The sequence below is a fragment of the Phyllostomus discolor genome, chromosome 2 (assembly GCF_004126475.2).
Source record: "Phyllostomus discolor isolate MPI-MPIP mPhyDis1 chromosome 2, mPhyDis1.pri.v3, whole genome shotgun sequence".
NCBI lineage: Eukaryota > Metazoa > Chordata > Mammalia > Chiroptera > Phyllostomidae > Phyllostomus > Phyllostomus discolor.
This window is the reverse complement of record NC_040904.2, coordinates 43,507,560-43,532,267: the sequence shown is the minus strand read 5'-3', so window position 1 is coordinate 43,532,267 and position 24,708 is coordinate 43,507,560. Positions and strand designations below refer to the sequence as shown.

The following is a 24,708-nucleotide window of genomic DNA, read 5'->3' as shown; positions in this document are numbered from 1 at the left end:
TATGATCAGTACAACAGCTTTTGTTGAAGTTGTTATTTTGGCCTTCATACAATCCTCCTAGTAACATACATCACCTAGTTCTTTCTGTAGTGAGAGAAGGTCATTTGCATCGTGGTCACATTGCTACCCTGCCTTGTCAGATAGGAGACCCTTACTCTGTTAGATCTCAGCCACGTCTCTTTGATTATATGGAGCACACAGCTTTACACATGGTTTAAACCTCATTCTGGCCACTTTTCCACCTTTCATTCCAATTTCAAGTTTGAAATATTTAAAAGCTGAAAATACCTGATAGTTATTTTGATAAAAGAATATATTTTTAAAAAGATACTATAGCTTTGATGTGATGTTTAATACCCTCAATTTTAAAATCTGAACTTTAAACAAAAAGCACTGTGGTTTATAGACCTTGTTGGGGAGGGGTGGGGTTATTTTAGTAATCATTATAATTTAGATACTAAGAATTTTATTTTATAAATTATGGAGGAAAGAGGCGTTTAATGTTCTTTCTTTCCTTTTTGAAGTCTTATATTCCTCTATGCAAACTACATTCAAATAACTACCTTGAAACAAACCTATATTGAATATTTAAAAACCAGTTGAAAAATTCATTGAATTAAAACCAGCTTATTTGAATTAGCAATGATTTCTCCCCACAAAAGAACCCAATGGGTAACAAGTTCCCCCTGTTTTGTGTTACTTTCTAATGACTTAAAAAAAGCATAAAGTACCAATTAGGGCAGAGCTAATGACTTCTCCAATTATACGTTAAACTTTGAAAAACAAGACATAAATGTTTTAAATGGCTCCAGCACCATCTAGGTAAAACAGCTACAGGGATATAACAATAGGTGATTTGGCTGTTCATGAAGAAAATGTACTGTAAGTTCTCACTTAACATTTTCAGTAAGTTGTCAGAACTGCTGCAGAACAATGTATAACGAAACAATTTTACAGTAGGTTAATGGATATAAACAAGAGTTACATTCCAACAGCATCTCATCAACACTATAAAATGAGGCCTAACAAAACCAGGTTATTCCAGGACCTGCTGTGAATTTTCCTAAATCTCCTCTGAAGAACACGCAACCTTCCTTTACCAGATCCAGGTACTTTCTCCTATGCTGATCCTCCCTGGCCCCCACCGTTTCCATCAAGTGCTCTTCAATAAAAATTAACTTTTATACCTAGTTTGACAATACACTCCTTTCTTTGAAATGTTATCCTGCACATTTAGTATTTTCCAAATGCAGTTATTCTAACAGCAAGATTCCTTAATAACTTCTCTACACTTCACATTTACATATGGCACTGGGAACTTGAATTTCTCTTTAGTTTTGTTTTCATAAACCTTTTCTAAATATCAATTCCCTGAGCCCTGGCTGGGTGGCTCAGCTGGTTGGAGCATCAGCCTGTACACCAAAAAGACTGTGGGTTCAATTCCCAGTCAGGGCACATACCTAGGTTGTGGGTTCGATCCCCGGTCAATCAATGTTTCTCTCTCACATTGATGTTGCTCTCTCTCTCTCCCCCCCCAACCTCTAAAAATCAATTTGGGAGGAAAAAAACCATGTTCTCAAGTGAGGATTTAAAAAAAGATTTTAAATATAAATTCCTTGAAATGAATTTAGGCAATGAAGTACATTAAGTTATACTGAATAGCTTCTAGAATCAAAGAAATCTTGTGAGAGACTGGGCTTTCAAAATATTTCCTTGTTCTTCTCCTATTCATACTTCACTTAGGGTACAGATGGACATTTAAAGGTTTCGCATTCAGGTTTGGCTCAGTGACAGTGAGAACACGCGACATTCAAGTACTATTAGACAAAAGCAGCCCTGCAAGGATATGTGTCCACGTAGGTCAACCTGCACAGGTAAAATATTTTAACTATCCTGCAGTATATCTGGCCAATAAATCCTTTTGAAACGGTTTTTACTTCAGGGTCTGTGGCATCCTCCCAAAGGTCCTGAAGATCTTGCACATGTCCGTGAGATGTCATCATTTTATCGTAGATGCAGGGGTGATAAGGAGCCTTACCTTCCCCAGAGAAAAACACATGGTATTGTGGTACTATCCCCATTTTATTGGCACAGAGGCCCATGAACACGTCATCTATGTAAAGGCTGGAGTTAAGTGTCTGTGAGGCCTCATAGACTTTGGCAGCGACATCATTAGAGATCACATAGGCAGCTCCAGCAGTATAGTCAGGGTAAGCCGGCCACTGGTACATCTCATAGGAGACGTAGTATTTGCTGTGTTTGTTTCTAACGGGAGGTGCCCCACGATGAACACGACCAATCCAAAAGTCTTGAACGCCAATTTGTTCTAAGCCTTGGAGGTATTCAATAAGATTTGGCATGTGAATAAATATGTCATCATCAGCAGTCATAAGGAATTTGGCATGGGAACAAAAGGTATTTGCCCAACTGAACTGCATGAGTAATTTAAGAGTAAGATTATAGAAAGAATCGGCAAAGTCTTGCTGAATTATATCATTGTACACTTGGTCTTCCTCAAACAGTCTCCTTTGCAGTGCTTCTCTTGTCAGTGGGCTAGAAGGTGCTCCTAAGGCAAACAGAGTTTTGATGTTGGCATTAAGTTCAGACCGAACATACTTCTCATTGCCCCACGTTTTCCTGATTGCAGAACGTCGAGCGTGGTTTTCGGGAGCAGTCTTCACAAACAGTAAAAGGAGGACGTCTTGTGCGTGACACTTCTCCCTGTGGTTAATCAAGTATTGGTAGCGAGTAGCCCCATCCTCGCTGTGCTTCAGAGACAGGCTCTCATTCACAAAGTTGTAGCTATTTATGAGGTATCGGTAAGAGTAGGACTTCATGTGGCTCACAATGTGGTTATTAAACGGTTCCCAAAACACCATGAGGCTCAGGATAAAACAAGTGGCACATAACTGGAGAAAATGCCACTTTCTCACTCTTCTGCCACTAACAAGCATTCTGATGTCCATGTTTATTTAGAATCAGTGTTAAACGGGCATTTGCTTCTTCGAGACCATGGAACTTCACATTCTATGGAGCAGGTGTCCATCTTAAGATAGGTTGGTCATTAAAAATGTCAAAGGAGCTTCTTATTTCACAAAATATTTTCTTTTGATACCATTGTTGCTAAGACTGTGAAAGACTCGGACACACCGCAGGGTGAGGACCCGGGCACGTCCCCGCACCCCCACCCTGGCATCCTTCTCTGAGCCGGCCGGCAGGCTGCACGCAGGCACTCGTGGACGTCCTGTCGTGAAGGTCAGGTGCACCCTATTGGAGTCAGGATGAGACAAGATGACACGTGAATGGATGAATGGGCTACCGAAAAGAAATAAACTACTCTTAACACCTTATCAACTAAATGTAACAGAATGGCCCTGGACAAAAGGAGATGAGGCAGCTAGCACTTAGAGGGGCAGACGGCTGTCTACCTTTCAGGGGAGCAGAGGGAAAGGGAAAGGAGAACTCTCTACTGTTTTCCCACTCAGAATACAGAGATCTTTTTCCCTTCTCAACCTTAAAAAAAAAAGCCCTCCGAATGGCTATCTTCTTATACACTTAAAGTTCAAATCTTTCAAATGGGTATATCCATGACTATATTGATTTGAAATAGAGTCAGGATGAAAACAGCTGTACAGTTCAAGGCCAAACAGATGAATGATGAAAAGTTGATAGTAAAGATCCAATAAAGTGTGCCCCAGGCAGGGCAGGGATTAGGGTAAGGCTTTCATTTTAAAATCCAGGTTCAAAATCAAGGAGTGGAGATATGCTTCTCAAAAGCATAGTCCAAACTCTCTCCAACCCAAATGACCGTGTGAGCTCCAAATCTATGTAGGCATGTTCTTTCTTTACGTTTTCATTTGGTAACTCAATAGATACTTTGAATCTAACATATTTGAAACTAGGAAGCTGTAGAATTATAGCCCCAAACTGCCATCCTTGCCGTCTGGAGATGTGAAGACCATGCACGCTCAGGCACCTGCTGTTTGTGGCACTGTGTCGTGCATCTAACCCAGAAACCTGAAACACTGGGATAACACCGCTGAACTCAAAGTCGTCATGTACATTAAATGGGACATACACAGATGTACAGAGAGAGGTAGAGAGGTAATTTACCTGACACATGGGCACGCTGCTGCCATTTCTAACCCATTCTACTGGACTCCCCGCCAAAGCCCGCCAAATCCATTTTCTCCTTATTTGTGTCTGCTTATATTTCGTGTATCTGTCAGAAATCTGAAAGTCTTCCTTTTCCTCCATTCCATATCCAGTTATTTAATCCTGTGAATTGCTTCTTCTAAATCTTTCTTCACCCCTCATGCCATCATCACTTCTCACCCCGAACTGGGCAGTAGACTAAATGACCCCTGGCCACGCCCTCCTCTACTCTCCAGGCAGAGCACCCTTTCTACAACTCAGATCTAGCCGTGAGACGAACTGAGCTCCTTACACCCTTTCAGATGCTCTCCACAACAATACCAAATTATTGGCTGAAAGCTCAGCAACACTTGCTTATCTCATACATGCTAGCCTTTCTACCAGCTGTCCTGTGGCCTCCTCTCCTTGCCAATAAGAAGTCTACTAATCCTGAATGAGTTCTGTGTCTGTCTCTGGGAAGTCTGAATTGGAGCCATCCCTTGCCAAAGATGTTTCTTATCTGTGTTGCCAGCACCTTCTTCTACCTATCTTCCTGTACTGAGGCTGCTGCCTCCAATCACGCTATAAACTCCTTGATGCAAGACATGGTGTTGTAGATAGCCTACTCTTAGCACCCAAGTTAGCGCCTGGCACCTAGTAGGCGCTCTCTGGATGTTGGTGCAAAAAGGCATGCTTGGGGGTGGAGCCACCTTTCAATCAAACAGCTAGTTGCTTGGGAAGAACTATGGGTCAGGATGCCTAGCCAGTTATGACCTCCTTCTGTAACTAGGAGACAGCACCTGCCTCCCTGAATGATTCTGTCCCCAGTGCTTACCATGACCAACTACATCCTCTGCCCTGAGGAAGGAGGCTCTCCCCCCAGGGCTGACACATTGATCTCCTGGGCTATCAATAGATTGACATAGAAAGGACAATGCAAGCTCCACAAGATCAACGTTGGCTGAGTGGCTGAGTAGCTGAGCCCACATCCCAGGCTCAGGGCAGAGGCCCCATTTATGTGCCCAAAGACCTCATCCTCAAGTCCCGTATCCTTTGCACCCAATAGGAAACCAAATGCACCCCACTGAGTGCCCTGCAGTGTCCTCCTAACCTTGGCCGTGGGGCTTCCTTCAGACTTCAAGCCTTTTGCCTCCAGCCGTACTTCCCAGCCCCCCAGATTACCACATGTTAGGGTGACTGCTGCAAAGGCCAGGCACACAGAAGTTCAAGGAAAACCAGAGGTGAGAGTCAAGCCCCACTGAGACTTCTTCCAGAGATAATCAGCACCGAACATCTTATCCCCTAGGGCATAGATTTTAACATGGCTGGTTCCAGGTAGGAAGTGGCAACCAGCATTAAAAAAGGAAAATGAAGAGAGTACTGAATGTAGTACCTTCGGGGTTGTAATGTCATATGCACTGTCATTGTGCTTCACCGTCAAAAAGGTGAGAAATACTGCTGTAAGGGACAGATCAATTACCAGTCATTTCCGCCTGGGTTTGGCAGGTGACAGACAGAACGCTCTAGAGGACACGAAAGACAGCAGGAAACAGCAGCCTCCAGGGCTGGCATCTGCCTGCACTCTGCAGACTCAGTTTTCACTGGTGGAGGCATGGGGAGACTTCCTGTCAGCCTTCTCAGCGCTCCCTCTGAAGGCAGAAAGCACCTCTGCCTCCTCCACCACACACATCGAGGAACCGGACACCTGACACAAAGTAACAGAGAATTCTTAACGGCAGATTTTTAAGACAGCATGTCTTGAAGAATTCTGAGAAAATTCTCAGTTGAAACTAACCTGCAGCTTCTATTCCAATAGACCCTGCAAAGGAAACAAAGGGGAGAGTAACCCTGGGAACCATGGGCAAAAACAGCTGTCAACTTCTGAGCAGCTGCACGTGGCACCCATTCACGGTTCTTCGGCCGTCTGACCTTCTGGGGGACAATCAGCCCACAAGCCTGACTCCTCGGCCCCTCATGGCCGCCGGACTCACAGAGGCCCTAGTCTCTCTCCGATGAACGGGGTTGGGGTGTTGCTGCCGCTAACATTAACTGCAACTCAGCAGCCAGCCCCCAACACTTATTTTATGCCCCCATCTCACCCCACCACATATCTATATATTTACATTATTTTCCTATATTTCTTTCAACTGTTCCCAATTGACCTCAAAGAGTAAGAACGGTCTCCTGAAAAATGACAAAGAACCTGACAAGGAGCCAACGACCCATGCTCCTTACTTCGTTTTACAGCAGATAAAGCTCTGAAACAAGGGTTCTTCACCTGCGGTAGCTTGAATTGTACACCCACCACTTACATTGATCAGAACTAAACTCCAGGGCTGGTAATGACCAGGGGAATGAAGATTTGGGGAAGGTAAACTACTCTTTTATAGTATCCAGCTTCTCTTTTATAACAAAAAAACACCTGAACTCCTCCAAATGGAACATAGTTACTAAGTGGCCTTTCTCAACCAAAAGCAAAAGCATCTCTGTGATCTAAATTAATTAAAACTAAACAATGTTGCCCCTAACTCCGGCTTTGCTCATGGAGACCACACACAGGCCACTGATGCCCACTTTCCTGATTCGCAGTCTTACAGCTTCTCAGAAGTGCATCTTCTGGCTCCTGTATTCAAAGTGCTGGGGAGGGGCCTGGGCAGCAGCCCACAGACCTGCCCGACCTGGGGAAAGAAAGGGCTGGGCCCCAAGGGAAACAAAGCCATCCCAACAATGTTTGCAAAGCTCAGCGTGTCCACAGCAGAATGCTGCGGGTGCAGCTTCCTTTGTGAGCCTGCAGCTCTGATCAATGACCAACCAACAGGCTGGACACTCCAGGGCTACCCCCCTGGGGACCAGATTTATTGTATAACCTGGGGTACCCCTCACTGCACTCTGATTTGGTGACTTCATCTGCAAATCGCAGTGAATTTCAATGTCTTGTTAATGAAGGGACATAGAAATCACAGATGATGACTCAGAGCCTGCTGAAGGCAGGAAGCAGGAAAGACTGTGGGAGAGACCAGGACAGAGAACTGCTTAAAGAAAAATATGCAAATGTTTGGAAATGACTTGGGCTTGCTCTGTGGGTACTGAGAAGGAAAGGATATCCCCTTAACTCAGAAGAGGAGAGCAGAAGCAGGAACGCCAGCAAAGACGGGAGCTGGGCACCCTCAGTCACCCAACAATCCTTCTTCCCGAGGGGGCGCTCCCAGCATTTGGAAAAATGAGCTAGTGCTCGCAGTGGCCACACGTTTCCCTGCATGGCCCCTGACTCTTCCCTTTTGTGCTCCACCCATGCTGTCAACTGGTTTCTTTGTCGAGTCCACATAAGTGACCCTAAAATAGCAGGCAAAGCTGCTACAATGTTGAAGTTTCAGTCAAGACAGTGAGGTCTGTGCTGTAAGTTCAAGTTAAACAACCTCAGTGCCCAACGTTCCCATGAATCCTGCACGTGTCTGACATGGGCCATGGCACCAGCTGCCCTGGGCATGGTGGGGGTCGTGAAGTGGGGTCTTCCAGTCTCCAGTGGGCAGGCATCTACGGTCCACTCGGGATGAGACTCATGGGGCCCCCATGCTGCCGCCATTCCCACGGATGACACAAAGGGACGGATGACACAAAGGGACAGATGGTGTCAGCACTGATTTGGGCAGCACCAGCTCCAGGCACAGGAAAGGCATCCCTGGGAGCAGGGAGCAGAGACTGTTGGAGCAGGAGGGGCTGAGGACGAGCGGGGTTGGGAGGCTGTGGGAAGAGAGGCCGTCTGTTGGAGGCCAGAAGGGAGAGAGTGGCAGTGGGGGCGACACCTGAGGACCAGGCATGTGTTTGAGAGCAGGCAGGTGGGGGCGGCTCGGGGGGACCTGGACCCTAAGGCAGAGGAGCCAGTGCGTGCCGTGGGCTGCAGGAAGTCACAGGACAGGAGTCTGTGTTCTCCTTTTCAATGACAGCTTCCTTGTCACTATGGAGTAAGCCTTGTGCAAAAGGGATCGCATGCAGGAGGAACGCAGATGGCTGGGGATCAGGACCCGGGTTCTGTCAGGGCCTCCTGTTGATGCAGATGAGGTGAGGAGGACCTAGTCTGGGCAGTGGGAGTGGGGAGGGATGAAGGAATGAAGAAGACCCTCTGAAGAAAAACAGAAGCTCAGCAGCACGTGAGGAGCGATCTGGGATGGGGGTCAAGGAGGAGGAGAGGGGTCGAGTTGGAAGCAGGGCTGACAGAGGAGGGAACACTGGTTTCCTGAGTTGAAGTGAGGGGATCTGTTTGGTTTTCAACTGTGCTGAGTGTGAGGTGCTGGGGAGGGAAGTCCAGCCGGTGATGAGATGGAGGCAGACGGGACTGCAGATGTGGTGGGCTCTCTGAGCATAAAGGCCCTCAGAAGTTTAAGGAACTTTATTTCATGTTGTGTGTACCACTGAGCTCACATTCCCTTTCCACTCTGCACAAGACAGCTCATCAGCAAGAAAGTCCTTTGTGTGGCTTCACTTGGGAACTCCATTCCCTCTGAATTTCAGCACACACACTCTCCAACACACTCACTCTTCAACCACATCCTCTGTATATTCATTTAAAGCACTCTGTCCACTGCACAGTAACCTCCTCACCCCACCCTGCAAGCTCCTGACCTTTCTTCTTACCCACCTCCCATCTCAGATGAGGACCATCTGGCACCTTTGCCATCCTCTCCTTGGTTCCTGTCCTTCCATCCAACAAACCCAGACCCTGGGTCACTCCCAACTTCTCTGCTCCTACCACACCTGCCAGGCTGCTGGAGAAGCATGGGACCCACCAGGCAGGCAGCCTCACCACAAATGGCAGTCTCTAGCTGCAGGCAGGGCACATGCTGTGTGACTGTCTTTCACTTATCCTGGACCGTCTTCCTCTCCCAGGCTCTGCACCAGCCATGCTAGGGCTTCCCCTCCCCCAAGGCCTGTCCTTGTCCCTCTGAGCTGATGTGTTTCGTTTCCCTCCTGCCTCATAGAGAAAGGAGAAGACCTCACGCGTTGTCAGCTTCTCCTCCCCACGTGTGTCAGGACTCCCCAGGCTCGCCGACCCTCTCCACCCCCTCTCTGAGTCACACCGAAGGTCAGGGCCGGGACCGTGGCGAGGCACGTGAGGCGCTCACTTGGCGCGCAGCGTTGAAAAGTGGTAAAAGTATGACCATAAACTAATGATGCTCCTCTAAGTCACAACTGAAAAACAGAGGCTCAGTACTCCATACCTGTTACGTTTGAACTTTTATGACAGAGTCCCAGGTGAAACACAAGTTTTGTTTTGTGTCTGGGCATAACGTTTTCCATCCCATCTTTATCTTACATTTTGCTTTACATTCCAAGAATTTTTATCTCTCTTGTCTGATCTTCTACTCCCTGTTAAACACAGCTAGGGCCAGTCCTCAGGAGTCAAACTGCTGTGTTAAAAGGAGTGAGGAATAAAAAGCCCTAAATTTACTGAAAAGGCCATAATTTGATTTTTATAGACTTTTCTCATTTCTTAAATGAGTTGTGGTAATTGGTGCTGAGAAACACGACATGTTTCTGTTTAGTACTATTTGCCTATTTTATTTGCTCAAGGAGGAAGGAAGCAACCCAGAATTTGAAGCTCACAAATTCTCTCAAATTTATTGTATTCTTCTTTTAAAGATTTTATTTATTTTATTTTTAGAAAGAGGGGAAGGGAGGGAGAAAGAGAGGGAGAGAAACATCAATGTGATAAAAAAACATTTTTCAGCTGCCTCTTGTATGTGCCCCAATGGGGAAGCAAACCTGCAACCCAGACATGCGCCCTGAATAGGCATCGAACCACCAACCTTGCACTTTGTGGGATGACACCCAACCAATTAAGCCACACGAGTCAGGGCAATTTATTCTTTAATCAAATTGAGTGTTTTCAATATGAGGCACGTAAAGAGAGAAAAATCCTACCCAACAGTTAACGTTAGGTGTGTTGTGGCTGTGACTAGCTATGAAATTTTTGCTTAAGCCATGAGCAAAGATTAGAAGTCATTTGGGGTTGTCATCCCTCCACAAAGAATCCATTTTAAGAGTTAGTTCTTAATTCAGTGTTAGTCTCAATGCTTTATATCCCAACACAGCAAGCACAGGTGGGGGACGAAAGCAAATCTGGGTTATGAAAACCAACAATGCAAATCCTATAACAAGCACCTCACCCATACATCGAATAAATTAAGTTATATATTTCTTTGTAAGTTAAACAAAGGTGTCAGTTTTTGTTTGCTGGTTACGGGAAAAATAAAGACAGGGAAATACCAAACGAACGAACAAATACAGACGGACCCTAAGTAAAGACAGGTGCTAAGGAAACGGGTGGCACAGGACCACAGAGTATGTGTTATTATATTTCAGGAGCTATATTAAAAGTCATTAAAAATCGCCAGTAACAAGGATGAGTATATGGAATTTGAAACAAACAAAAAGGCTGAAATATAAAGCAGGCCTCGTAAAGGTCAAACATTTGCTTTTCTAAGCTGGGCCCTCTGTATTCATTCTTGAGCACAGCTGTCTGGGTTGACAGGGCTGCTTGCCCTTTCAGATACAATTCTTGTCAGTTTTTTTCTTGCCTACCTAAGAAGCAAACTTCTCTCACCCACTCTGGCAAGTCACTGACACGGGCGTGTTCACTGCACAGCACCGGCTTTACATATGTAGTCACCACTCTGTGCGTCCCACAGCAATCTCTGCGGGAGAAGCGATCACCCCGTTTTACAAAAGAAGAAACTGAGGTACAGAGGCATGGGGTTCACCACATAATCTCCATAAATTCAGACGCCCTGGCAGCCCCATAAACTCCAGCATGGGTCCAGGTCCCGACCAGTAGCTCCTTGCCTACCCCTCCTTCCTGGCGCTGGCCCAGCTGCCCCTCCTGGAGCTCCCATCAGGGTGGGAGGGCAGGGAGCAGGTGGAGCAGGGCCAAGAGAAGCGGCCCAGGAAGGTGAAGAATTCACTCACTGTTTGGAGTCCCTTGTGTTTTGCTACCTGCTACCTGCATATATAGTCAGAGCTTGTTCTCATTTTCTTTGTAACATACCCTTCCCTAACCCTGCATTTCCATCTTCCCTGCTTCCTCTTCTTGATCCCAGTGGCACTAGACAATGGGCAAAGTGGCCTTGTGAGTCTGTGTCCTTTGGGTGCATGAAGTCCTTCCTCCACAAAGAAGATTAGGGGATTTAAGCGAGAAGAGCCAAAGTGGCAAAGGGGTTTAAAAACAGAGAGGTAAGAAGGAGGGAACAAGAGGAGAGAAAAAAACACAGGGCTCAGAGGACACATTTTAAGCAAGTATTTGATGAATAAGTAATGGGTGAAATGAAGGAAGAAGAGTCATAAAGAGCTGAGGTCAAATTATGATAGGAAAAATAGTGATTTAGAAACAAGTTGACAATCTAACTCAGTATAAACCTGTTACATATGCACTACATACAAGCCCATCATCCAATGGCATCGCATATGTCCTGTTCTGAGCATTATATTTGGAAACAACATTTGATTGAGGGTTCACTCAGTAAATAATGGTGTAAAATATTAGGTATATATGATATAGTTCTGTCTCATTTTAATCAACGTTTATTATAGTAAGATAGCTACCATTTATTAAACACCTACCCTGCTCCAGGCATTATGCTGGGCAGCCCTGAAAATAGGTAATGCATACATTTAATTAATTCAACACATATTATTTTCTCACGTACTGTGTGATAGGTCACAGGTGGGATGCTGGGAAAGCTTCAGTGATGTTTCCAGGGTAGATCCCTTATCAGAGTAAATGATCCAGTGCAACCCGGAACCAACCTATGGAGGCAAGAGAGTAAATAACCAAGAGTTTTAGAAAATGAACAAAAGTAGATTTATATTCTGGTACTTCCATGTACTGGTCTCCTGAGCTTGACTTGTCTCTAAACCACACACCACAGTGTTTTTTAAGGATCATTTGAGATAATCTATTGACAAAGTACGGTGCAGATCAGGTGTTCAATATACACTAACTAGAAATTGTTCATGCATCTTTACCAAGATGGTTTAGATAGCAGAAGGCTGATAGCCTTCAGGGATTGTTTTCCTTTCAAAATGATGAGCTATACTCTCAATATCCTTCTCAAAAAATATTTATTAGATATGAGTTGTTTAAACACTGATCTGACTGCCAAGGGCCACTTCCTACTTTCCAAACACATATTACTACTAAGTGATGGAACACGGTCTTCCATTGTCCCCGACAGGGAAGAACAATAGCATTCCCGCAAGCACTTAAAAATACTTTTCAGTAATGATGACAAGACCAAAGGTTATAAGATCGTGTAAATTATGGAGAAAACCTGAGTTCGGTCAACCTTTTAACTTACTTTGTCTAGAGAACTTTCAAAAAGTTGTAGAAAGAACTGGAAGAAAGGAATAAAAGACAAACTATGAAATCTTAGGTGGATCTCAAGTTGTGTAATAGTCTTTTAACTCGGAAGCTTATGACCTGTAGACATGGTAGAACATTCCTTTCTGTAGAAAACTACAGATCAGTCAGCCTCTGAATTTTTAGCCTTAAACTATTAAAAAAATCACTTGTGTTTATTCAAAGTGTGATCATCTCAGTAGATCAACAACTTTCTAGTCTTTAAATATAAAGATTGGTACACCTCCTACATATGTGCATACTGTGATAGTCCAGGTTGACACTGTTTAGCTAAATCTTTGCTAGCAGACATTCCATGTCAAATAGCAGAGCTCTTGTAACAACATGCTGTGCCTCAATTTCTGGAACATGGATGGAAGATCTGCATCTCTTCACAGGAGTGTTCGTTCTAACAATGGAATAAAATAGTGGCCATGGAAATATTACCACCCACAAAGGTATAATGTGACATCAAATGCAAAGCTTAGAACTATTGGATTGAGCACATACAAAATTCCAAACAGGTAGGACACATTTTTTTTACTTTGAGAAGAGACAATTTCCTTCTGAATTTCTTCCAGTTTCTTTCTACCACCACCACATCCTGTTTTGTTCTCTCTGTACAGTCTCGTGCAGCTGATCCTCAGAGAGAACTCTACTTTTACAAATTTGAAAGTCACCAAGTGCAATGATTCTAGCCAAAGTGACCCATTTTAAAAGATGACCCATTTCAAAACCCATGAGTTATGATCCAAGCTGTTCTATATTTGAGAATTAGAAAGTTATTTTCTTTTCCTACAATCACATCATTTGAATCAGTCTTTTATCAAAGGGAACTTTGATCTCCACCGTGTTGAAACGTAAAGTGACATTTTTATTTGCTATAGCCTATACTTTATTTTGAAAACTCTTCACTTTTTGAGGGCTTGGGGGTGGGGCAAAGTATTTATGTACAATATCGTTTATGCTTCCTAATCATCCCTCATTTCTCATTCCCCCAGGGACAGTTTCTCTGAGCTTCAGCTTGAACTTGCCCTCTTATAACACTCATCCCTATATACAGGGGTGAGGTGTTCGGGTAAGCCCCTGGAGGACTCAGGTGGGTTAGGCTGAGTCAGCCTCATCCTCAGAAGGTGCTTAATAAAAACTCACGGAGAGTGCCTCTAGGGCAGGGGACAGGAAGGCAAAGAGAAGGAGCAGGAGGGAGAGGGCCATTTAAAGTATATAAAGGAAATATTTCAGGTATTGAATGTATCTTGCTTTAAAACGAAAGAGTTGACCCCAAAAAAGAAGCACTCTCTCCCCTGTAACAAGATGTAATATCTACCATAAGTTTCTTTTGAGAAAGTTAAACCCTTAGCTGCTAATCACCAGTCCCCCTTCCAGAAAGTTCAGGATGGGATCTTTTCAGCGCCACTACTTAATACCTTCAATCGTCCTTTTCTGGGTCAGTTTCAGCTTCTCACGTCCCTCTCCTTCACCCATAGAGACCAGACAAAGTTTCCCAAAATAAAGGCACAGAGGAACAAATCCAATTCCAGTGGCTGTACTTTCATCAGAGAATTACCCTAAATAGGAGCTACAAGTCACCACCCGCCACTGTCGTTTCAACATAGGTGTCCCTTCAACATGACCCACAACCCATGAAAACCAGCCCTGGGAAAGAAAAAATATAAGGTGTGTAGTCGGTGCCACTTTCAGCCATATAGTATTTAAGTAAGTACCTCACTGTGTCACTTTGGGATGCAAAATAAGATTCGGCAGAGTTAAGAAAGAAAAAGACTGGCAGAGAACTTCCCGCTCGGACGAGGTCTCCTTTCCCAGTTCCTCCTGCCTGCCCACTTCCTCGCCGACAGCTTTCCCAGTCTGGCAGTTCCTGATGTCCACCACGACGCAGGCTTTCTACCCGGATCCATCCCTGCAGCTTCGGGGCAGCAGCGAGGCTGGGGGGCGCCCCGGCCGGAAACCGAGGCCTCGGATCTCCCGCGCTCTGGCGAGTCTCCGCATCGCGGCCGCTGGCTCGCGGGAGGTCCCTCCGGAGGGGAACCCGCCAGACCCTGGGAAACCGAGCCCCCAGCGGAGCTCCGGCCCCCCACCCCCCAGCCTACCTGCTGCACCAGGCGGGCTGCTCGGCCTGGGGGTCGCGGCCGTTGGCGCCCGCCCCCCAGCCAGAGCTAACAAAGGCGCTGCGGGAGGAAACGCGCCTCCTTCCCCGCCGCCGCACTCCGGGAGGCCCGCGGTGGGGCCGCGCGGCGGGTCGGGCCGCCCCGGCTTCCCGGTGCGGAACCTCGCCGGCCGGCCCAGCGCGCGTTCTGACTTGCAGTCCCGGAGCACCCCCCTTCGCGAACGAGCGTGACCTCACCTCCTCGCGACTCTCTCCCCCTCGCGGCCCTAAGAGACCTGGCCGGGTGCGCCGCGGGCAGAGGATCTGAGTCTCTTTTCCCAAGTCCCGAGCTGCTCCAGCGTGGCGCGGCGGGGCGGCCGGCCCGGCAGGGGCGTGGCGGGGCGGGGTCCGGGCGGCCGGAGACCTGAGCGCTGGACCCGCCGCCGGCCGCGGGTCCCCGCACAAAGAACGACCCATCGGGAAAGTTGAGACTTCGCCGCAGAAGCGTGCTTAGAGCGCCCCCCTTGCAGCAATCCGGAAGAGAAGACTGCACTGCCACCCCCCGGGGGCCTCGGCCCCATTTGGGATGCGGTCGCCTGTAGGGGAATTTTTTTTAATCTTATCATCGATCACTTATTAATTACATATGAAACAACTGGTCTTGATACAGTTCTCATTAGGGGACAGAATACCCACTCGTTCAGAACGAGCGACAGCTCCTCATCTAAAGGAGGTAAGTTTTGACTGAGTTGCAGTTCCCTCATCATTTTATTTTCCTTTTCACAGTTAAGAGTTCTAAGAGCAGGCTAGTTTTGATTACCAACAGCTCTTGTCACGCCACTTAATCAGTGAGCTTCAGGGGGCAGAAATGACCAAGGACGGAAACTCTAATTTACAGCACACAAAAACTTCACTGTGGCGGTTAGTTTTAAAATGCAACGGGGGAGAGGAACCACCCCGCTCCCCAACGATTTTACCTTCAAGCCCAGTTTAATTTCAAAGAGAGTTTACAGCAAAACTCACCAGTGCAAGCACAGCTCCTTAAACTCCCAAATTGGAGGTATCAAGAACAAAACATGCCCACTTTATCTTGGTCTTGGGCGAGGACTGGGCAGTCAGCGCTGGATGTCGCTCGATTTCCCCGCGGCTGGAGTGGGCAGATAAGGGCGGACCCAATCAGGGGCTTGGGCGGAGGGTGGGGGCGCGGCAGCCCCGAGCCTCTCCCAGGGTGCTGCCAGTGCGAGTTTCCCGCTCCTCTTGGCGTCCTCGCCAAAGGCCAGCCTGGCGAGCCTCTCCGCCACCAACCCGGCGTGTTGGTGAGGATGGGTGCATGGTAACTCCAGGAAGTGCTCCCACGCGCCTCTTTAGTTAATTAAGATGGTATACTCAGATGATCAACTGTGAGCTGGAATCCACAGTAATGTCTTCTTCGAGCTGTTTTCCCTGCCCAGCATACTTAATGCACACCACTAGACAAAATCAAGAGAATGTAAATTTCTTCTGAAGGAAAGGGTAACTAAATCCTTTATGGGTTTGATTTCCTATTCCCCAAATGTTCTAGCCTTTTTATGGAACAAACATTATCATTTAATAGGGGTAATATTTTGAATGATTTTGTCATTTTACATATTTCAGGACATAACTGAAAACAAAAGCTTTGTGTTTCTTATTGTAAAAGGAGTAAGACAGGTAATAGATTAAAACTAGGTTACTGAATCAGAGTTTGAAATTATGATTACAATATCGTACTTGTTATTTCAAACTAGATTTTCAGGATGTTTGTAACTGCTTTCTTTAAGCCCTGACCCCCCAGGAATGGAACCACACCCTTGGTGTGGTTCCATCCACCCTATGGGGATGATGTTCTAACCCACTGAGGTACCCAGCCAGGGCTGAACTATACCATTCTTTTCAGGTAATGACCTGTAGAAAGGATGACTCAGTGAGGCTATTATTCACTCAGAGACTGTACTGTCATGTGCATGTCAGACCACAGACAGAAATACTTGTATGTGAGATTTGTAAGGGTGTCCCTGACGGTGACCCATAAGTAAGCCAATTCACTGTTAGTGCAGCACAAATCACCTCCTTTCTACCTATGCAAACTAAAATCCTGGCAGTCATCACATGTGCATTCCCCCCAGCTATCATATCTGCATGTTGTATTTATGCAGAAAGGTTTCAGTACCATGATATTCCTTTCAGGTCATTTGGAACGAGGCCCACATAGGTCCATGTGTCAGTACAAGAGTATTCCACATGCACAAACATATAGGATTGTACCCACAAGACATACAGAGCAACCAGAACATTGATATACACATGAAAATCACATATTCACATCACCCTATATGGAAATACACTCCAGACAGATATAGATTATTTCAAATCCAAGTTAGGAGGTTGGTGGCAGGATGTGTGGCTTTTGTTGGGAGGAGGAGGAACAGTGTGGATGAGAGATGAGGATGACCAGAGCACCCCGAAAGCCTGCCCCAGGGGCGTCCACATGCAAACCTCACACGGGGAGGGGCAGTGGTCGGGCTCCTGTGTTCACCTGGGAGCTTTCTGACAGCAGGCTGGCTCCCTGTCCCACCCTAGAGGGAGAGAAAGAGAATGACAGAATTGATGGTACCAAACAAAGCACTCAGTTTCTTTTATTGGGAGGAAGTGCGTGAAAAATGTGAAATTAACTGGAGGTAAGATCAGATGGTGGCAGCGATGCTGATTTGACCGTCTGAAAGAAGGAAGACAATGCCCTCTTTGCCCACAGTAGCTGCTTGTGATGACGAGCGACATCCAGCGCTGACTTTCCAGTCCTCGCCCAAGACCAAGATAAAGTGGGCACGTTTTGTTCTTCAAAACCCACTCTGATTACGTTTATAAATGACTTATCAGGACTTGGCTTCACAGAGCACTAGAGAACTAGAGAAAGAACTGGAAAAGAAAACTGTTAACATCAGATAGTAAACTTAAAAAAAAAAAAAAAAAACAAGAGAAACTGCAGTTTGCGTGATGGATTTAGAAAGGACGAGTCCGGGAAGGAGCAGCAGGAGAAGCAGATGTAGGAGACAGGATGAGAGAGCCCGGCAGGGGGGCCTGTGTCTCTAGTTGGGGGGAAAGAAGCCTTGAAACCTGAGTACAACAGAACCTAAGAGATGGTGAGAGCAAAAGAGATGTGAAAAAGAAAATAGTATTATTGAAATAACGAGAGGAGAAACAGATTCGATCACTGACCACTATTACCTAACGCAACTGAAGCTTATGGACATAGAGCCAGGCTTGACTGGTTGGGTTAATTTGCTCTGTGAGCGACTTCTGCCGGGTGGGATAATTCCTCGCAGACCCTGCACAGGCCCTGTCCTACGAATTCAGACACACCACAGGCGGTGGGTTCTAAACCTGGTGCCTGTTCCTGCAAGGCCTGGGCTGCGGGAGAGATGGGGTGGAACCTGACCTAGCCTCCTGCTGGCCACTGGGTCTGGGCAGGTGACCAAACTTCTCTGCACCCCACGGTCATTCCTGCCTGGAAGGGTGTGGGATTGAATGCAGTAACGGTAGCGAGTGTGCAGTGCTGGGCCTGGGGACCCTCGGGGCCTGGTGGACCGCCACCGTCCTCACGCCCGCCTCGCGCTGCAGAAAGCGCTTCTCACGGAGGAGCTGGCAGCGGCGGTCTTCCTGTGGACCCCATCGTCACACAGAAGGGCCCGCTGTGTTCCACGTCTCTGGACGTGCACTTCTGTTAACACGGCGTTGCCTGTTAAAATAATGCAACGTCTCCTTCGCTGCCTCCCTGTGTTTGCTGCGCCGGCCACTCCCACCCACACACCCTTCTGTGTGCTCCTTCCTCCCCGCACGCACTTGCTGCTCGGTGATCTCCTCCACCACCTTCATCTCGGACTTAGATTTCTGTACCCTCTGGGCTGCACACATGAACGTCTTCACTTAAAGGTGCCGCGTAAGTCTTCACGCTTAGCGTGTCTAACATGGAATATCAGACACACGTTTGTGAAACGGTGACTGAGTGGAACTTAAACGTCCCCAGGGCTAGAATCCTCTTCTCACCGGTGACCCCCGCCCCAGGGCGTGGTCTGTCAGTCCCGGTTGGCACTTTGTCTGTGGATCTGGGCTCCCTGCTCTTGGAGAGTCCGCAGACCTGTTGAGGGCGGAGGCCTGTCCTTGCCGTCTCCAGTTCCCCGGAGAATGAATCCCCACCAGCTCTGCACGGTTACAGAGGGGATACAGACTGTTGACTGCTGGTGGAGCTGAAGGCTTGCTGGCCGCTTCCCACATTCATCGGATGTTCAAACTTTCCTCCGAGGAGCCTCGCCCGCCCGCAGCACAAGGGCCCCAGTGTGCTTCTCCCTGACGCCACGGGCCCCAGAGCTGACACCGGAGGCCTGCGCCCCTCCCTCCTCTCTGGCTTCTGCTCCTGCGGTTTGGCCCCTTCGCGTCCTCCCGCCATTCCAGGACGCGGCGGGCGGGTGAAGCCGGACTAGGCACACAGGGCACGGGGAGCCGAGGGAGCCCAGGGCCCAGAGGCCCTCTGTGCAGGCCATTCTCAAAACCGGCTTTCTTCCTTTCTCTCCCCCTCTGCACAGGGCCCGGGCCTCCCGCGCTGACCATCCCCCACATCCACTCTCCAGGGCCTCCCTGTGCCCCCGTCAGACCCTCAGCAGGGACCCAACCGGGACAGGGACCGCCTCGGACAGGCAGGCCCTGGTCCCTGGGACCCTACTTGGTCCAGCAGAGCTGTGCTGGGGATAGAGTGGGCCCTGCTCGGGGGCGGGGGGCGGAGAGGATGGGGGGGATGGGAGTGAGGCTGACACAGGCCTCCCTCTACATTGTAGGAGGTCAGAGGGTCCCAGTGACCCTGGCCTGGTCCCGCCCCCACAGCGGGTCTCTCAGCGTTTCTTCTCCCCTCCCCCCTGCAGGTGAGAGGTACACTTAACTCCATTCAGGGTTCTGTGCAGGATCCTAGGGGCTGCCTTTGACTGGATCCTCTGGTCTTCCACTCAGGGGGGCATGTGCAAATGGGGTGAAGGGGTGACATTTGTGTGGGGACGAACTTCAGTGCTGTCGGGTGGAAACTGAGTGAAACGATGTGGGTCCTGTGATGGAGAGGCACGGAGAGGACAGGACAATCACAGCAGACGCCCGGGACATAGTTGTTGACTGTGACAGGGGGGCCGCAGGCCTGGCGGATGCAGCCATTGGTGTCAGGGACTTTGCCTGTAAGTTTGGTTGTGCTGGTATTGTAAGGACAACTAGAATAGAATACATTCTCTCTTTGCATTTTCTTAACAGTAATTGCTGAGTCCCCATTGCCTGCTTTATGTGGTTCAAATCCCACTCAGACCAATAATAAAAGTTATAGGCCTGCCTGTGACTTACATTGATTAAAATAAGTGGACCATTAATTAAGAGTTAGGACCTGGCTGGCGTAGCTCAGTGGATTGAGTGCGGGCTGCGAACTAAAGCATCGCAGGTTTGATTCCCAGTCAGGGCACATGCATGGGTTGCAGGCCACAGCCCCCAGCAACCGCACATTGATGTTTTTTTCTCTCTCTTTCTCCTTCTTCCCTCTCTAAAAATAAATAAATAAAATCTTAAAAAAAGAGTTAGACTAAGAGTGTAGTTTTGTTATACTGAGATATTTTTTCCTGAAACATCCCTTCTAAAAAGCCAATTCTAAAGTCCTTCATAAATCATTTGATCTTAAATAGTAGACATTTCATGAATGAGACTTGGTTGGTCTGATGATCTAAGGTCATAAAACTAATATTAAACATCTATTTGATCCTGCAGACACAGGGTTAAGGAGTCCTAGAATCAGAAAATGATATTTCTGAGGGGGATGTTTCCATCATAATAAGCCCACAAACACACCTCTTGGGAGAGGAGGAATTCAGAGAATGACACAACACCTGCAGGGGAGATACAGACACAACCAGGTCTGCAGAGGGGGTACACAGGGCAGAGAAAGCAGTGTGTTTGTTCTTAATGTTTTTTGATCTTTGAGTATTTTATGCTTTTTAAAAATCTTTGGGAATTTCCTCTTTGCAATAAACTTTTTCGTGTTTGCATGATGTGGAAGCTTACGGTCTCTTCTTTACTGAAAATTGTTGTGTCACTTGGATACTCCTGATGGAGTTAGTACCAGTCCTACCCTTTCCCATGAAGTGAACTACTGATGGCTTCCCTATCAGCAGTATTCCAGGAACTCCTTGGTGTACCAGAAATCCCTCACATAGTGTCTTGTTATTTTTGGATTGAGAATGTGCGTGTGCACCATGGTTCTGAGATTCAAGCCCAATTCCTTGAGTGCCAGGCATAAACGCACATGGCCTGAGCCAGGTTCCTTACTAGTGTCCCTACTGTGCAGGCTTGTCATTTATGGAGCTATGCTGCAGACTATATCAGGGGACTGACATTCACCCTTGGCACACCAGTTCCCCTGTCCCTGGTGTTAGAGATGGAGGGCCCGTACTTGAACTCTTGCTGGCAGTGACTAGTCAGCAGTTTGACTTCAATCAAATCTCTTATTGCTGTGAGTCTCAATTTCCTCTTTGGTGAAATGAGACTAACAATACGTTGTGCTCACAGAATTGGTATTGGTCTGATCCTTAAATCTATCACTCATCCATTCCACAAACATTTATTGAGAATTTACCTACTTGGAAGACACAGGACAAGGTTAAATAAGACAGGACATCTGCCCTGGAGAAGCTCTTTGTCAGGTGTTGAGTGGATCAAGGAATATAATACACACATTGAAAACACAACCTTACTTCACACCCATTAGGCTGGCTATTAATTTTAAAAAATGTAAAATTAATAAGTATTAAGGAGGATGTGGAGAAATTGGAACACTGGTGCATTGATGGTAGTAGTACAAAAGAGTGCAGCTGCTTTGGAAAATAGTTTAGGAGTTCTCAAGAAGTTAAAAAAAATACCATGTGATTCAGCAAGACCATTTCTGGTTATATGAGGTCTGTCCAGAAAAAGTTCGGCCATTGTTAATATAATGGGAATGGTTTGTATGACATCGGTGTAACCCGGCAGCCAAGGAGAGTGGACTTCAATACACATGAATGAACAATGAATACTTCACTGTCCTAGTCCGTGGGAATGATAGACACTGTGTACTGTGTGGCCTTCATATTAAAAAATGACTGACCGAGTAGAGCAACGAATCTGCATAATATTTTGCATTCCTCAGCAGAAACCATTTGGATGATTCAGAAGGCAACAGCTATGGGCAACTGGTGATTGGCAGCTTCCCCACAACAACGTGCCCACTCATGCATCACATTTTGTGCAGTTTTTTTGTAAAATATCAAATCACCCAGGTGACTCAGCCCCTCTTGAGCCCAGATATGGCTCCCTGTGACTTCTGGCTTTTCCCAAAATTAAAATCACCTTTGAAAGGGAAGAGATTTCAGGCTGTTGATGAGATTCAGGAAAATATGACAAGGCAGCTAATGGCAATTCCAACAAAAAATTTTGCAGAGTATTTTGAACTGTGAGACACTGGGAGAATTGTGTGAGGTCCCAAGGTCCCTACTTTGAAGGTGACTGAGGTATCATTGTCTTATGTACAATGTTTCTTGTATCTTGTGTCTTCAACAAATGTCTCTGGTTTTCATATTATGCGGCTGGATACTTTCTGGGCAGACCTCATATACCCCCACCCCAAAAATTGAAAGCAGAGGCTGAAGTAGAAACTTGCACATGAGTGATTCTAGCAGCATTGTTTGCAACAGCTGAAAAGTGAAAACAACCCAAGTATCCATCAATAGATGAATGGATAAACAAAATGTGGTGTCTAAAAACAATGAAAGACACTCCTCCGCCTTGAACAGGAATGAAGTTTTGACACATGCTACAACATGAATGAACCTTGAAAACATTATGCTAAGTCAAATAAGTCAGACACAAAAGAACGGATATTTTATGATTCCACTTACATGGAGTACCTGCGGTAGGCAAATTCAGAGAGACAGAAAGTGGAGCAGAGGTTACCAGGGCGGGGAGGAGTGGGGAGTCCATGTCTGGTGAGAACAGAGTTTCAGTTGGGGATGGTGGAAGTGTTCTGGTGACAGTTACACAACATTGTGAACGTACTCAATACTGCGGAACTGGACACTTAAAAATTGTTTAAATAGTTAACCATTTAATTCATGTATATTTCACCACAATTTTTTAAATCCCCACCCAAGGATATATTCATTGATTTTTTTTATCCTCACCTGAAGACATTTTTTCTTTTCTTTGTTTTTTTCCCATTACATTGAGAGAGAGAAAGAGAGAGAGAGAAAGGGAGAGAGACAGACATTGATGTTAGAGAGAAACATTGATGGTTGCCTTCTCTTATGTGCCCCAACTGGGGATCAAACCCAAAACCTGGATGACTGGGAATCAAACCCCTGACAGTTTGGCCCATGGGAGGATGCTCCAACCAATTGAGCCACACAGACCAGAGGTCACCAAAATTTAAAAATAAAACAAAAACTTTATAATGCCTGAAATGCTACACAAATGCAGGGTTGTTGACTTGAATTAGGATTAATAGGATTATATTTATAGTCAATCTCTCTTTTAAAAAATGAAGATGCTTGAAATTACTTTGTCATTATTTATTATGTGATATTGAAGAGCAAGCATCTATCAGATAAACTTTAATAATAATTAATTTATGCCCCATCCTCTTCCAAAAACAATTTGAGGTAATTCACCCTAAACACATCAGAGCACTGCGATCAAACCCAATTAACATAAGACAAAATATAGAAACTGACATACAAAAGTGGAAAAGAGAGAGTAGCAATTGAGCAAAACCGTCAGGCTTCTGGGAACAAGGAAACTGTTAATATTCATCAGACCTTTTGTAAATGCTTAAAATATCATCGGCTCCAGCATGATCACTGTGTGAATCTATAGCAGTGATTTTCAACCTTTTTCATCTCATGGCACACATAAACTAATTATTAAAATTCTGTGGCACACCAAAAAATGTTATATTTTTCCCAATCTGACAAAAAAGTATAATTTCGATGGACTTACAAAAAAAGTAATAATAGTAATTACCTGCCCTCTTTGCTCAAAAGTGACTTTTAAAAAATTAGTTATTATAATTGTACATAAGGATTTCTGGTACCAAGAATTAACCAATCAGACACAAACTTATTATTCAGCGTGACCAATAAGACATAACTCCATTATATGATCTATATATTTATGGTTCAAGTCAGGGCATTCACACCAGAAGGCGATTGTTTTGTTGGCTCTTTTGGCTCTTGTCATTTTTTAATTGGACAATCTAGGGAAAAAGAGGTCAGTGCCCCTGACTAAATAGTCAGGTATTGCATGTCTTAAGAATCCTTATGGCACAATGGTTGAAAATTGCTGGTCTTCAGGGTTTTGTGTTGTTACCATGCACAGTTCTAGGAATTTATTAATGTAATTATGGAAACAGAACACCTAATTGAAATTGAAGAAGGATGTAAACCTATGAACATGTTTTCCCGAGTTTGAACTCTCAGAACCTATTTTGTGCTTAATGAAAGAGGTTCTTGGAGAGACATCTGTCCCGCTGGCCAAGCCAATCTCTTACACCTTCCCCCAGCTCCTGCGTCAAGTCTGCATGGTGGCCTGGCATGACAGCCATCATCTCCGTGTGGGCTCCCCCTGCCTCCCGTGCTTCCCCTGCAGACCCCACCCCAGCAGTCTGGGTCCCACAGGGCCCCTGTGTAGCCAGGACTCTTACACCCTGTTCATGTGTCCTTCTTCCTGGCACACCCTCCTGTCTTCCTGGCCAAGTCCTCGCCTCCTACAGAGGACAGTTCAGATTTCACCTCTCTAAGACCTCTCTAGCCACATTGTACTTTTGCACATTGCAGTTACACATTAACTGTTTAGTTGAAGTTGTAAATGAATAGAAAGTCTGATGACCTTTGCTTTATTTCTCTTTTTTTTAATGATTTTACTTATTTTTAGAGAGAGGAGAAGGGAGGGAGAAGGAGAGGGAGAGAAGCATCGAGGTGTGAGAGAAGCATCAATGTGTGGTTGCCTCTGGCAC

General features: G+C 46.1%; 2 protein-coding genes across 4 annotated transcripts in view; one reads left to right on the top strand and one right to left on the bottom strand.

Annotated features, from left to right (window-relative positions):
* The window catches only part of MCF2L2 (MCF.2 cell line derived transforming sequence-like 2), a 210,982-nt gene that overhangs the window by 121,339 nt on the left and 64,935 nt on the right, over positions 1–24,708 (top strand). The window lies entirely within an intron of this gene.
* Positions 1,720–15,933, bottom strand: B3GNT5 (UDP-GlcNAc:betaGal beta-1,3-N-acetylglucosaminyltransferase 5). Of its 2 annotated transcripts, none has more exons than XM_028504525.2 (3): positions 14,889–15,933; positions 11,835–11,934; positions 1,720–3,267 (listed from the first exon to the last, which is right to left on the bottom strand). In XM_028504525.2, the coding sequence occupies exon 3, from the start codon at positions 2,964–2,966 to the stop codon at positions 1,821–1,823; it is 1,146 nt and encodes a 381-aa protein (XP_028360326.1). In that variant the 5' UTR covers positions 2,967–3,267; positions 11,835–11,934; positions 14,889–15,933; the 3' UTR covers positions 1,720–1,820. The 2 variants fall into 2 exon arrangements, with proteins under 2 accessions (XP_028360326.1, XP_035873640.1); XM_036017747.1 differs by having other exon boundaries at positions 15,654–15,933.

Coding starts and splice junctions, on each gene's coding strand:
- B3GNT5 (XM_028504525.2), bottom strand. CDS start 2,966: ATGGACATCAGAATGCTTGTTAGTGGCAGAAGAGTGAGAAAGTGGCAT.